This window comes from Nyctibius grandis, chromosome 2 (assembly GCF_013368605.1).
Source record: "Nyctibius grandis isolate bNycGra1 chromosome 2, bNycGra1.pri, whole genome shotgun sequence".
Lineage (NCBI taxonomy): Eukaryota > Metazoa > Chordata > Aves > Nyctibiiformes > Nyctibiidae > Nyctibius > Nyctibius grandis.
The window spans coordinates 49,447,922-49,462,335 of NC_090659.1; the positions used below are offsets into that span (position 1 = coordinate 49,447,922).

At 41.3% G+C, this 14,414-nt stretch overlaps 1 protein-coding gene across 1 annotated transcript in view; it reads left to right on the top strand.

The window, feature by feature from the left end:
• OCA2 (OCA2 melanosomal transmembrane protein) overlaps positions 1-9,804 on the top strand; it is a 184,434-nt gene extending 174,630 nt beyond the window's left edge. The window contains exon 23 of the mRNA XM_068425544.1: positions 9,717-9,804. Within this exon, the coding sequence (XP_068281645.1) occupies positions 9,717-9,804 (88 nt within the window). The remainder of the gene's footprint in view (positions 1-9,716) is intronic.
• Positions 9,805-14,414: the final 4,610 nt, after the last annotated feature.

A 14,414-nucleotide genomic window follows, 5' to 3' on the forward strand; every position in this document is an offset into this window, starting at 1 on the left:
GGAGAAGGGGGGAAGGAAAGTTTGAGAAGGGAACAAGTTCAGCCAAGTAGAGATGATTGTAAGAAGAGAAGAATTAGTGAAGTTCTTGCTCATTTCCATACTTTTTGCAATTTGACTTGAAGAGACAAAACCAAACTGCCTTAACTCAGTTTCTGGTTTTATTCCACCTGGGAGATGATGCAAAATTCATATACAGTTGTTTGTATTGAGCAAGACACATTTGAATTCTAACATGTATAACGTCATATGTGCTGGCATAAACAGTTTTTGTTATCGAAAAAAATCCTACTTTTTGCAGCTTCATATAGTTATTACATCAAGTGCCAAATTTCCAGTTAATTACCACGTGCTCATTTTGATTAGGCAGTCACTGTAGTTGCTGAACAAGAGTCTTGATCAAAGATTATTGAAATTAGGAAGAGATTTTCTAAGTAAATAGGGTATGTTAGCAATTACCAGAATTAGTCAGCAAGTGCTGGATTGAGAATATTTGCTTGGAGAAATTCTATATCTCTATCTCCAGTATCACTGTATGAGCTGTTGGAGCGAGTCCAGAGGAGGGCCACAAAGATGATCAGAGGGCTGGAGCACCTCTCCTCTGAAGACAGGCTGAGAGAGTTGGGGCTGTTCAGCCTGGAGAAGAGAAGGCTTTGGGGAGACCTTCTAGCAGCCTTCCAGTACCTGAAGGGGACCTACAGGAAAGCTGGAGAGGGACTTTTTCCAAGGGCATGTAGTGACAGGATGAGGGGGAATGGATTTAAACTGAAAGAGGGTAGATTTAGATGAGATATTAGGAGGAAATTCTATTCTGTGAGAGTGGTGAGACACAGGAGCAGGTTGCCCGGAGAAGTTGTGGCTGCCCCCTCCCTTGAAGTGTTCAAGGCTGGATTGGATGGGGCTTTGAGCAACCTGGTCTAGAGGGAGGTGTCCCTGCCCATGGCAGGGGGGTTGGAGCTAGATGATCTTTAAGGTTTCTTCCAACCCAAACCATTCTATGACTCTATGATTCTGTGATCTCTATTGTTTTGAAAAACACTTTGCAAGAGATCCAAACACAAAGGTAACTGAAATGGCAGGAAGAGACATGAAGTCTGGGATACTCAGAGAACGCTGTAAGTATGAAGCTTATATACATTTGCCATATCAACCCTGACTAATAAGCCTTCTTGAGAGAGTATAATAATTCTCCTCGGCTTGAACTTGCATTATGCCGTGCTTCATGTTTGCCTCCACAGCATCATACAGACATTTGGAATTACATCAGAATCTTAGTTTTACATGGCATTTTATTTTCTCAAATAATTTGATATTTTTAGTAGAACTATCAAGGTGATTTTCCCTCTGTTACTAAATAATGTGTCAAACAAACTATCCTGGTGTCTCCTGACATGATCAGAAGAAAGGAGGATTTTGTGTTTACGTTATTTTCATTATAATGCATTTGAAATTAGAACTGCTTAAAGGAAGTAGTGCTTTTCATGAAATAGTAAATAGATTTTTATTTTATTGTGTAAACTAGACATTATTTCTCACACAAAAGATGTGCTAATATTTAGTATACCCATTTTGTGATTATATGCTTTTCTTTTTTGTTGCTTGAACTTAGCAGTGATTTTTGATAACTTTTAAAAATTATTATCTTCCTGATTATATTTACACATTAGAATTAATGCAATATTGCATTAATTCAAACAGCACTAATAAACCACTTGAATAATAACTCCCTGGTCAACACTTGCAGTTGTTCAGCTTCAGTGAGGGGTGTTTAAATAGGGGTACTCTAAAATTTTAAGCAGATATGTAGCAGTTCAATAGGCTAAAATAGTAATGGTTATGTAGTTATATTAGTTTTAAATTGATAGTGACTAAGAGCTGATTTTTTTGGGAGAAGGTACAAAACCTATTCCTGAAAAATAGATAAGGTTTTACAGATTTTGGTGTTTTGTTTTTTTTTTTTTGGTTAGGGGACAATTTTATTCTATTTGTCTTGAAAAAATCTAGAAAATAAAAAAGGAAGAATTCATCTTTGGAAATTTTGAAAAGGAATTCTGGTTTGTTTGTGTGTTTTTTTTTTAAATTCGTAGTGCTGTGTAACACATATTACTAAATATTGCTAAATAATTTTTCAAATATTTGTGGTTTTTTTCTCCTGGGTTTGTTTGTTATTAAACCTTTTTTTTACTACTTACTGATAATGAAGACTGAAAAAAAACTGTTAGAGGCTCAAAACTAAGTGGCATCCATACACATAAATTGTTTTCTAGTACTATGGAAATTATCTGAAGAATAGACTTTCTAAATGCAAAGGGAAAAAACCCCCTAAATTATTCCAAACAGGTAAGAAATATTCATATTCCGTCTCTAACACTCTAAGGATATTAATGCCAAGCTTTTGCTTAAGATTTTGTTTCATAATTCTACAGCTGAAATGCATCAGAAAGCATAACTGTGCCTTCTCTAAGACAAGAAATTGAAAAGTCTATTGACCTTAGCCAAAAAGGCCAAATTCAGAGAAATAATAAACTAAAATGGAAAATGTCTTAAACATATATGAAACAATGATCCTAATATTTTAGAAAGATAACAATGCGATTCTCTGGTGGGACTTAGGGATAGTTCAGAATCACTTGACAACACTTAAACCAACCACTAGATTGTCCAAGCTGTTCAAAAGAAAATGAAACAATTAAAACAATAAAAGAGGAAGACTAGGGTGTGTGTAGCCTTGGTGTAAATGGTTGGCCCAGACCATCTGGTCTGCATAACTCACTTGCTGGAGAACTTCCATGACACTTCTGTGTCGTATTATGAGCTAAGTGGAGGCTCATGAAGCAATGTCCAGGTGGGTTGCTGGTGCATGCTTACACTCCTGGAGCAGCAATCCAGCTCTTCCACTGCAGAGATGGAGATGGGAGGAGGGAGGCAGAAGTTAGTGAAGCAACAAGCTTAGTTTGAAGATAGTAAAATGTCTTTATAATTTAAAAAAAAAAATCTAATAATTTTATTCCCGTTTTTCCTTCATTTCAATCACTCTGTAATCCTTGTTCCCAATGCAGGCCTGAGTAACACTCATGATGGTGTGGGTTAGGTGACAACACTGGGACTAATGTGGCCTTTCTCAAAGAATCTTCTGAAAATGTGCATTTTTAGGAGATGAGGACTGGAGTGTCTCAAGCTCTGACCTTTCAATTTGAAGCACCATAAGGGTTATCTGCCATCTATAGCAATTAAACAGTGAACTCCAATTGGTGCTTCTGATTGACTTGCAACACCTGTGAACTTGTCAAATAGGTAGCCCATGTTAAAACATCCTGCTAGTGGTACTTATCTGCCTCTCTATACTATACTTTTTTATCTTGTTCGTCTGCTAGGTCTCCTCTTTCACCTCACAGGAAATGTTGGTGTACATTTGTGACAATCTGGAGGGATGTATTTGTTTAGTATTTATTTGTCTAATGCTTTGTATATGGGAGCTTTAACGTGCCGAGGAACAGATGCACTTAGAATAGGATTCACTTTATTTAACTTTAGTTTGCTAGTGCACTTAAAATTAGACCTGTGGTTAATAAAAGCTTTCCTTGTAGTGAGCACATAAGAGCTCAGATCTGTGGCTTCTCTGGGGCAGGAAGACCTCTACACTGAAGTGCACCATGATGGCAGAGATGGCCTGGGAGGTTCCAGCTGCCCCCTTATTTGCCTTTGGTTGGTAGTTCATGGTGGGCTGGAGAGAAGCCTCCAAGTGCACTGGAATGAAAATCTCCACTCTCTGCTCTTATCTTAGATTGGGTGGCCTAAAGCATAGGGCTTGTGGTGGGAAGTTTACTGGCCTTACAACATCAACAGCCTTTTATCAGGAGGCATCTGCTGAGATCATAATGAAAAATAATCATTAGTGCACAGGAGACATCGTTCTACTTTTTAATTAAAAATGCAATTATATTCCTCCTTTGTCCTGGTAAACTGCTGTACACGAGTTCTCTATCATCACATTATATGGCACATGAATGGGAATCTCAAAGTGGTAAGAAAGGGGAGAGGGGAATGGGGTGGAAGATCCCAGTTCCCTCAGCCGCTCCTCATAGGACATACCCTTTAGACCCTTCACTAGCTTTGTTGCCCTCCTCTGGACTCCCTCCAGCACCTCCATGTCTTTCTTGAAGCAAGGGGCCTAGAACGGGACACAGTACTGGAAGTGTGGCTTCACCAGTGCTGAGTACAGGGGGACAATTACTTCCCTAATCCTGCTGGCCACACTATTCCTAATACAAGCCAGGATGCTGTTGGCCTTCTTGGCCACCTGGGCACACTGCTAGCTCATGTTCAGCCGGCTGTCCACCAATACCCCCAGGTTCTTTTCCACTGGCCCACTTTCCAACCACTCTTCCCCCAGCCTGTAGGGCTGTATGGGTTTGTTGTGGCCAAAGTGTAGGACCTGGCACTTGGCCTTGTTGAACTTCATGCCGTTGGCCTTGGCCCATCTATCTAACCTGTCCAGATCCCTCTGCAGAACCTGCAGATCAACACTCCCATCCAAATTAATGTCGTCCACGAATTTACTGAGGGTGCACTTGATACCCTCATCTAGATCATCAATAAAGATATTAAGCAGGACCAGGGCCAGTACTGAGCCCTGGGGGACACCACTAGTGACCGGACACCAACTGGATGCGGCACTGTTCACCACCACTCTCTGGGCCCAGCCATCCAGCCAGTTCTTAATCCAGCGAAGAGTGCACCTGTCCAAGCCATGGCCTGCCAGCTTATCCAGGATAATGCCGTGGGAGACAGTATAAAAGGCTTTGCTGAAGTCCAAGTATACTACATCCCCAGCCTTTCTCTCATCCACTAGGCAGATCACCTGGTCATAAAAGAGATCAGGTTGGTCAGGCAGGACCTGCTTTTCCTGAACCCATGCTGACTAGGCCTGATCCCCTGGTTGTCCTGTATGTGCTGTGTAATCGCACTCAAGATGATCTGTTCCATGACCTTCCCCGGCACCGAGGTCAGGCTGATAGGCCTGTAGTTCCCTGGATCTTCCTTCCAGCCCTTCTTGTGGATGGGAGTCACATTAGCCAGCCTCCAGTCATCTGGGACTTCCCCGGTCAGCCAGGACTGATAATAAACAATGGAGAGTGGCTTAGCAAGTTCTTCTGCCAGCTCCCTCAGTACCCTTGGGTGGATACCGTCCAGTCCCATAGACTTGTGAGCATCCAAGTGGCACAGCAAGTCACTAACTACTTCCTCTTGAATTACAGGGGGTCTATTCTGCTCCCTGTCCCTGTCTACTGGCTCAGTGGGGCAGTTGCCCTGAGGATAACCGGTCTTACTGTGAAAGACTGAGGCAAAAAAGGTATTAAGCACCTCAGCCTTTTCCTCATCCCTGGTCACAATGTCCCCCCCCTGCATCCAATAAAGAGTGGAGATATTCCCTTGATCTTCTTTCGTTGTTTATGTATATATAAAAACACTTTTTATTATCTTTTACTGCAGTGGCCAGATTGAGTTCTAGTTGAGCTTTCGCCCTTCTAATTTTCCTTCTACATGACCTAACAACATCCTTGTCCTCTTCCTGAGTTGCCTGCCCCTTTTATCAAAGATCATAAACCTTCTTTTTTTCCCCTAAGTTCCTGTGAAAGCTCCCTGTTCAACCAGGTCGGAATTCTTCCCCCACGGCTCGTCTTTCAGCTCACGGGGATGGCCTGCTCCTGCACCTTTAAGATTACTTTCTTAAAGTATGTCCAGCTTTCCTGGACCCCTTTGTTATCAAGAACTATGTCCCATGGGACTCTCTGAATGAGTGTCCTTAAATAGGCCAAAGTCCGACCTCCAGAAGTCCAAGGTAGAGGTTTTGTTGACCTCCTTCCTTTCTCCAAGAATCGAAAACTTTAGCATTTCGTGGTCGCTGTGCCCAAGACAGCCTCCAACCACCACATCTCCCACCAGACCTTCTCTGTTCGTAAACAGCAGGTCTAGCAGGGCACCTCCCCTGGTGGGGTTACTAACCAGTTGTGTTGGGAAGTTATCTTCCACACACTCCAGGAACCTCCCAGACTGCTTCCTATCCTCTGAGTTGAGTTTCCGGCAGACATCTGGCAAATTAAAGTCTCCTACTAGAACAAGGGCTAGTGATCTTGAAACATCAGCCAGCTGCTTGTAGAATAGCTCATCTGCCTCTTCATCCTGGTTGGGTGGTCTATAACAGACTCCCACCAGGATATCTGCCTTGCTGGCCTTCCCCCTGATTCTTACCCATAGGCACTCAACCTTATCATCACTATCCTTAAGTTCTATACAATCAAAAGTCTCCCTAATGTACAGAGCCACCCCACCGCATCTCTTTTCTCTCCTGTCCCTTCTGAAAAGTTTGTAGCCATCCATTACAGCACTCCAGTCATTCCAGTCATCCCACCACATTTCAATGATGGTGACTATGTCATATCTTTCCTGCTGCACAATGACCTCCAGCTCCTCCTGTTTGTTACCCATGCTACGTGCTTTGGTGTAGATGCGCTTCAGCTAGGCTATCGGTTTCTCCCCCAACTCTAGCATTCTACCCCTAGGCTCATTTCCAGCAAGCCTGGTCTTATCCCCCTCCCCCTTCAAGCCTAGTTTAAAGCCTTCTCAATCAGCCCTGCCAACTTACAGGCTAGAATCCTTTTGCCCCTATTAGACAGGTGAACCCCATCTGTCTCAAGCAGGCCTGGTAAGAAGAAGGCCTGGTAAGAAAGAGTGGGGTGAATGCCAGATCCTGTCATCCATCCTTTCCTTGTGCCTGACTCCCCTTTCACCACTCCTCTGCAGTGGTGAAAACTCCCTGAGCTGGCTGTGGAGAGCTGTGATGAACCTTTTGTACTATGCAGTATGTGTGTATCTCCCTGTCTGCAGAGAGCGAGAGGGAAGGAAAGGCTGCCCAGTGCAGGATCCATCTTCCCCGTTCCCTTAGTTTGTGTATAAAAATGTCATGTCAGATGCTGTTACAAAATCACGTAAAAATGTATTTTTATGCCTAAGAAGCTAATTAGTGTTTCTTACGAATCTGAAGTTTTACTGCAAGAAAGGTTTTTATGACTTCTAAACTCTGCTGATCCTTTTTCCTGAGCAGGAGCAACTGGTTTTTTTTCCTCCAAGGAGAGTCAAGACATGCTGCTTTTTGACTCCAAGGAGTAAGCTGAAAATGAATGTTGCTGGAAGTAGTTTTTACATTATTTAAAATTAATTCTTAGATTTGATATAACTGAAGAAAACATAGGTACCTAAATGTTGTGTTGTATGTGGCCTGGGACAAGAGCTGTGTCTTCCTTTGGAGAAGAGCAGTGGGTAGTGTAATAGCATAATAGGACACTGAACCAACTCAGGTAATCAATTAACTCTGCAGTAACTAATACTTACTGATAGAGCTTTATCTCCCCTCTCTCTCTCTCTCTGGTACAGAAATTCCACATTGAATTTGATCCAATTATATTAGTGCTCAGGCCAGTGGACCTGAAACTCAGGCCTCAAGTTGAGGGGTAATAATCTGTGCAATGAGAATAATGGCTTTGTAGTTGTGCCCTATGCAAGCATCCACACTAAATGAAATGAAGTTCCTCCCCAGACTGGCTGTGGCTGACTTCAGCTACACATTTGACTGGCACTGTGATAGTAGGGGTACGATTACAATTCTTGCATGTTTATATGGGGCCCTGTATAATTCATCCATTTTCTTGCATGGACCTCCTCCAGTCTAGAGCTAGCTTTTCTGTTCTGTTTTCAATGGTTGAGAAGCCACTGAATCTTTCTGGATCCTTCCCTCCCCTTGCCAGTCTTCACAAAGGTGTTATATTGCCATTCAGTGCTGCGTGTTGTCCAGGGAGGTTTGTTAGGTTGCATAAGTACAGATTAAGGTCCGTGTTGTCCCCACTGCTCCTGGTGCCAGCTCATTGTTTGCTAATTGTGAGGTCAACAAAATTCTGTTTTCTGTCAAATAACAGCCGGTTTTCTTATCAGAGTTGTAGCAATTTTCAGTTCACCAGCCTGTCATGTGGATACAGCTGCAGGGAGCATTCATTAGATATACTGAATGGCGTAAGAGGATTTTTTAGCCATGCTATTTTATTCCTACAGCCATTGCTGGTTTTCCTTTTTTGTCCTGTCTGGACACTTTTATCTAAGTGAGATTAGGGAGGGCCAGAGATCAGATTTGCTGAGAGAAGGAAGGAAAGGGTTTGAAAAGCATTTAGCTAGTCATCAAATTATTTTTTTTTTCTAAAATGATTCCAAGAGATGCTTTAGCTCTGCTATTTTACAATATTATCAGCTTAATCATAGATTAGTGACTAAATAATGATTCAGCTCTTTCAAGTAATGAGTCATTCAAAAGCAAGGATCTGACTAGTCAGTATGGAAAAGAAATAACTCTTATCTGCAGTATACTTATGCCTGTTCATATGAACAAAAAAAGAAAAATAAATCTTCCATGTTCACTTCAGACTTTTCAGGAAATATTTAAAAGTTGTGACAATCCTATGACCCTTTCTAACAATTCTTCATACCTTTCACCACTTGGATACACCCAGTCCTTCTATCTCCTCCTCTCCTTTCTCAATTCCACATACCAGCCAAACATTAATGCCTTTGAAGCCAGAACACTGATAATAATGCCTGTTACAAGAATGGCAGAAGAGGCCATCACACCAAGTGCTAGATTCCAGAAAGATGGAGGAAAAAGCCTCTGGAGCCAGGCATGGGAGCCGTCCTTCTGGGGCAGATCTCACAGGCAATATTTGGTCATGGACACAGGGACACACCAGCTTCTTCAGGGGGATGTCAAGGAGATAGAAACAAGATTATCTGTTAGCCCTGACAGTCTTGCCCTTTGTACACACATCACAAATGAGTGTGATTACAGCAGTGGTTCTTCACAGTCCCTCAGTATCATACAATAATGCTCTTAAGTTTCAGAAAACCCCCTTCTTTTCACACATATGGAAGGCCTACAAATCTAGCAGAGAAGGACTCAGCCAACTCCCCAACATCCTTTCCAGTTGTCTGTCTCTGCTGCCTGCATTTGTTAGTCTAAAGAAAGCAATAAAATCTGTGTGTTGTCTGTGGTGAAAAACAAACAGCTGTTTTGATAGAACAGTAAAGTTTTAGCACTTTTGCAGCTTCTTGAGGTTTATTTCCAACAGTCCATTAAAATCTGTTAAACCTGGTGAGAGGTACGGAAGAGGAATATTAGCTGAGTGTGACTACATATTGTCAGGGAAATAATTTAATCTATTTCAGCCATAGATTAAGTTGTAAAGTGATACACCAGGGTTACACACATATTCTGAAATGATACACACTGGGTAAGGTATTCTAATGCTGCATAATTTGTAAGAATTGCTATTTTACCTGTATAATTGCATATTGTCTGGGGAAAAAAAAACCCAAACAAAACAACAAGGCATGCCAGATTCTGAGACAGAGTAAATTGGAAGAGATGCCCTGAAACCAATGAAATTATGATAATTTTGACCACCTGTCTCTTAAATAGGCCAGAAGTAGAAATGTGAGATGAATAGTAGACTCCTAGATATTGTCATACTTGGAGTACATCCATGCTTTTGGCACTGCCATAAGCACATTCAAGGCTTGGAATGTGTAGGATAACTTAAATTTCCTTTTCCTAAATTGCTCGGAGAACAAACTATTGTATCCTTATTGATTTTTCCTTTGTTTTATTGTTGTTTCAGGTTAGGTTTCCCCATGATGATTGTGTCCTGTACCATCGGGATGTGCTATCTTCTTGTTGCTCATGTCGTAGTAGGTTGGAATTCATAGTAATTTATACTTTCAAGACTCAAATAAGCTTTCTGTTTCATTTAGTTTATATATCAGAACACTGAGAACACATATAAAAGGAAAAAGATGTGTAAAACCTCAGCATATGGTATCAATCAAAATGGTTGTCAGCATCAGGTTTGGTCATTCTTAACCTTCTGTTTTGTGAACAATTTGCACAACGAGACAATCAAAATTAAAAGAATCTGTATATTTAATTATGAATACAATTATTGTTCAGATGAAAAGGCATAATTAAAAAGGAGTGTGTTGTGCCTGAAAGTTTGTATTGACACAGTCTGAGTATAGTCAGAGATGAAAAACTCATTCACAATAGCAGATGTTCAGTGATTTCTTTTTAGGGCTTCATTTGTCTTTGTCAATGTATTTAGCTATTTGTATTAAAGTAACTAATATTCAAGTTGTAATAGTAGACAGTTAAGAAGAGAGTCTGTACACTGTGAAGGATGTATCATTATCTACATTTAAAAATAAAAACATCTCCTGAAAATGTGCTGTGGAAGGAATTCTTATTTTGGAACTGGGATTGCATTGTACGGAGGCTTTGTTTTTCATTTTAAAGCTCCTAATAAGCATTAAGCTGCTTTTTTTCTTAAAATAAACTAATGCCCCTCTTCTTACCAAAATATGGATATAAAATGTGATAAAGCACCAGACATCTTCCATTTAATTATTAATTCAATTCTGTGATGGAGTACTCTAAATCTTTTAATAGGTTAGTACACTATGTGGAAGAATGAGATCATACTTTGGCTTTGATTTCGTTCTCTGTGATAATAATGTGTTAAACCACATATATTGTTTTGTATAATTGGCTGCCAGAACAGGTCAAACTTTCATTATGAATATTAAGTCCTCAAGGTTCCAATCCCCATCTTACAATACCTTTGCAGAATTGGTCTGAATTACTGGCAGATTTGTTTTATCTTAAGTCAGAGAAATTGGTAATCTGGTGAGTGCAACCCAAGTGAACAAGGCTGAATTACAGGGAGCTGGTAGAGATGAGCAAACATGGCTTTTAGCTGTGCTTAGTCCTTGAGATAACCCGGTAAGTAAGAGAGAAGCAGTATCTCTCGCACAGAGGGTGCGAGAATCATACATTCCATTTTACTCATATGCAGGTTGTATCCCTCATCTAGATGTTTTTTTTAAGTCTGAACTATGATATTAAGAGGCTAATGGAAATGAGTCACAGCACCCACTCAAAGCAAGGCTGGCTCCAGCCCCTCCTGGTTGATCCAGTGGTAGCAGAGGAAGTGTGTGGAGCAGGAGGAGAGCTCTCTCCTTTGCTCCAAAACTTCCCACCAAGACTTCCAGCCCCATCCATGCTCAGGCCCCCTGGATCAGGGAAGTCTTATGTGGTGGGGCCGAGTTTTGCAGCACTGTTGAGAAGCCTCAAGGCTGCTCTAACAGCAACTAGCTGTAGATCACAAGATCTTCTCCCAAGAACCAGCATAACCTCTAGTTCCTTTTATATTAAAAAAAATCCACCAAAACCAAAACCCTGCAAAAAGTCTGGATAAAAAAAACCCAAACAAACAGATGAGCCTGAAAGTCACACTGGCAGACAATTTGTCTGAAACTGAATTTGGCCTGTCTCACTCTCAATGTGGACACCTTTTCTTTGTCAGAGCAGTTTGCTCTGAAATAACTGGAATTCTGTTTCAATTAAAGAAATATTTATGCTAAGCAGCTTAACACTGATCCCTGGTTAAAAGTATTCACAAAATATTTTATAGCCCTCAACATTTCTCACATTGGAGTGATCTTGGTGCAGTCACTGGTTGTGCAAGAACTGTGTATTAAGCCCTAGAGAATGCAAAATAAGGCTCTGCTAAAACACATTTGTTTTTATCTGGTTTGAGGGGGATTTTTCTTTACTTTTTTTTTCACTCACATGATTTAAGGGTTCATTTTCTTTCTATTTCATTAAAACACTGTTGACATGTAGGAGTATAAAAATGAGACTATGGTCCCACAACACAACTTACTAATTATTTTTTATTGTCATTTTTAAGGGGTAAAAATCCTAAACAAATCCTAATCCCGCTCCTGAGACCTTGAAATCCTTCTGCCAACCCTAAGCAAACTCATGCTAATAATGTGATCACATTAGTTGACATGAAAATACATGTCTGATTTTATAGTTTGCTGGAAGGGGGAAGGTAGAAGTGCAGTAATTCATTTCCACTTACTCATCTTAGAAAACACTCTGGAACGCTTTGGTGCAAGAGAGATATCACTGGCTTCAGAAGTGATACATCAACAGGACTCAAATGAGATTTTCTGTCTCTTATGTTACTTGTCCTGTCAAAAGAAGGTATGTAGTGCACAGGGAATATAAAATCATATTGATCACGCTTTTAGGCAACCAAACTTAAGGTTAAATTCATTCTGCTTCTAGGAAATTTTTTAAGGATACACAGTTTTCCTGAGGATTTCCTCCAAATAAACTGGCTTTCCTTCCTTAAACAACCTTGTTGATTCATTTGCACAGCCAAGAAGAGCTCAGTGCGAGCTCATATGACAAAGCATATTGCAAAAAGAAGATAAAGTTTTTTGTTTGCACGGGGCTTTACGTGAGTGTAATCTATTGTTCAATAACTAGAGAAATACCAGTGATAAACATGTTTTTCTGCCCTGTTGCTGTTGTTTCTCACATTAGCAGACAATCTGCTAAAATGAAAATTAACCAGGTGCTTCAGATCATTTCAAGGTAATGAAGTATATTTTTCATTGACTTCCATTATAGTAATCAATGTAATCTGCACATCAGAAGGGCACAAGTTACAGTGACTACATCCTTGTCAAAACTAGTATATAGGATCCTATAAAAATGCAGTGAATTTGAAGAGTGGGTGGAATTTTTTTTTGCAGTGAAATTCTCTCTAAAAAGCTGAACAAAATATTAGTTGAGTAATAAATTATGTAAAAATGTATCATCTTCAATATGCTTGTGGCTGATTTCAGAGGATGGGATTTTCATTTTCATTGACATCCCTTTAGGCTATTCGGTGACATTAGTTTTAAGCCATAGAGTAAATATAAATATATGACTACTCTGAGATCCATTTACCCTTTCTGAATGGTGTAAAATGCAGTAAGACAGCAAAATAGGAATTATAGCACTACAGGGCAATGTAAGCATAGCCCATTAAAAGAAACCATCTCCAGTACATAAGCAGGGCAATTAGAGAAATCAAGGAAAGAAACAGGGACATACTAGAACTTCACCAATACTGAGCTATCTAGCAAAGAATAGCATTAAGAGTGGCCAAGGGTCTGCCCAGCCCACCATGTGTCTCTGACAATGGGGCATCGAATCATAGAATCATAGAATGGTTTGGGTTGGAAGGCACCTTAAATATCATCTAGTTCCAACCCCTCTGCCAACGGCAGGAACACCTTGCACTAGACCAGGTTGCTCAAAGCTCCATCCAACCTGGCCTTGAACACTTCCAGGGAGGGGGCATCCACAGCTTCTCTGGGCAGCCTGTTCCAGTGTCTCGCTACCCTCACAGTAAAGAATTTCTTCCTCCTAATATCTCATCTAAATCTACCCTCTTTCAGTTTAAAACCACTACCCTTCATCCTGTCACTACTTGCCCTTGTAAAAAGCCCCTCTCCTGCTTTCCTGTAGGCCCCCTTCAGGTACTGGAAGGCTGCTAGAAAGTCTCCCCGGAGCCTTCTCTTCTCCAGGTTGAACAGCCCCAACTCTGATATCCGATCTAAACCTCCCCTGGCATAACTTGAGGCTGTTACTCCTTGTCTTATCACTTGTTACCTGGAAGAAGAGACTAACACCCACCTTGCTATAACCTCCTTTCAGGTAGTTGTAGATAGCAATAAGGTCTCCCCTGAGCCTCCTGTTCTCCAGACTAAACACCCCCAGGTCCCTCAGCTGTTCCTCATAAGACTTGTTCTCCAGACCCTTCACCAGGTTTGTTGCCCTTCTCTGGACTCACTGCAGCACCTCAATGTCTTTCTTGTAGTGAGGGGCCCAAAACTGAACACAGTATTCAAGGTACAGCCTCACCAGTGCCAAATACAGAGGGAAGATCACTTCCCTTGTCCTGCTGGCTACACTGTTTCTGATATAAGCCAGGATGCTGCTGCCTTCTTGGCCACCTGGGCACACTGCTTGCTCATATTCAGCCAGCCATTGATCAACACCCCCAGGTCCTTTTCCACCAGGCAGCTTTCCAGCCACTCTTCCCCAAGCCTGTAGCGGTACATGGGGTTGTTGTGCCCCAAGTGCAGGACCTGACACTTGGCCTTGTTGAACCCCATACAGTTGGCCTCAGCCCATTGATCCAGCCTGTCGAGATCCCTCTGCAGAGCCTTCCTATCCTCAGGCAGATCAACACTCCCACCCAACTTTGTGTCATCTGCGAACTTACTGAGGGTGCACTCAATTCCCTCATCCAGACCATTGATAAAGATATCGAGCAGAACTAGTCCCAACACTGAGCCCTGGGGAACACCACTTGTGACTGGCCGCCGACTGGATTTAACTCCATTGACCACAACTCTTTGGGCCTGGCCATCCAGACAGTTTTTTATCCAGCAAAGTGTATGCCTATCCAAGC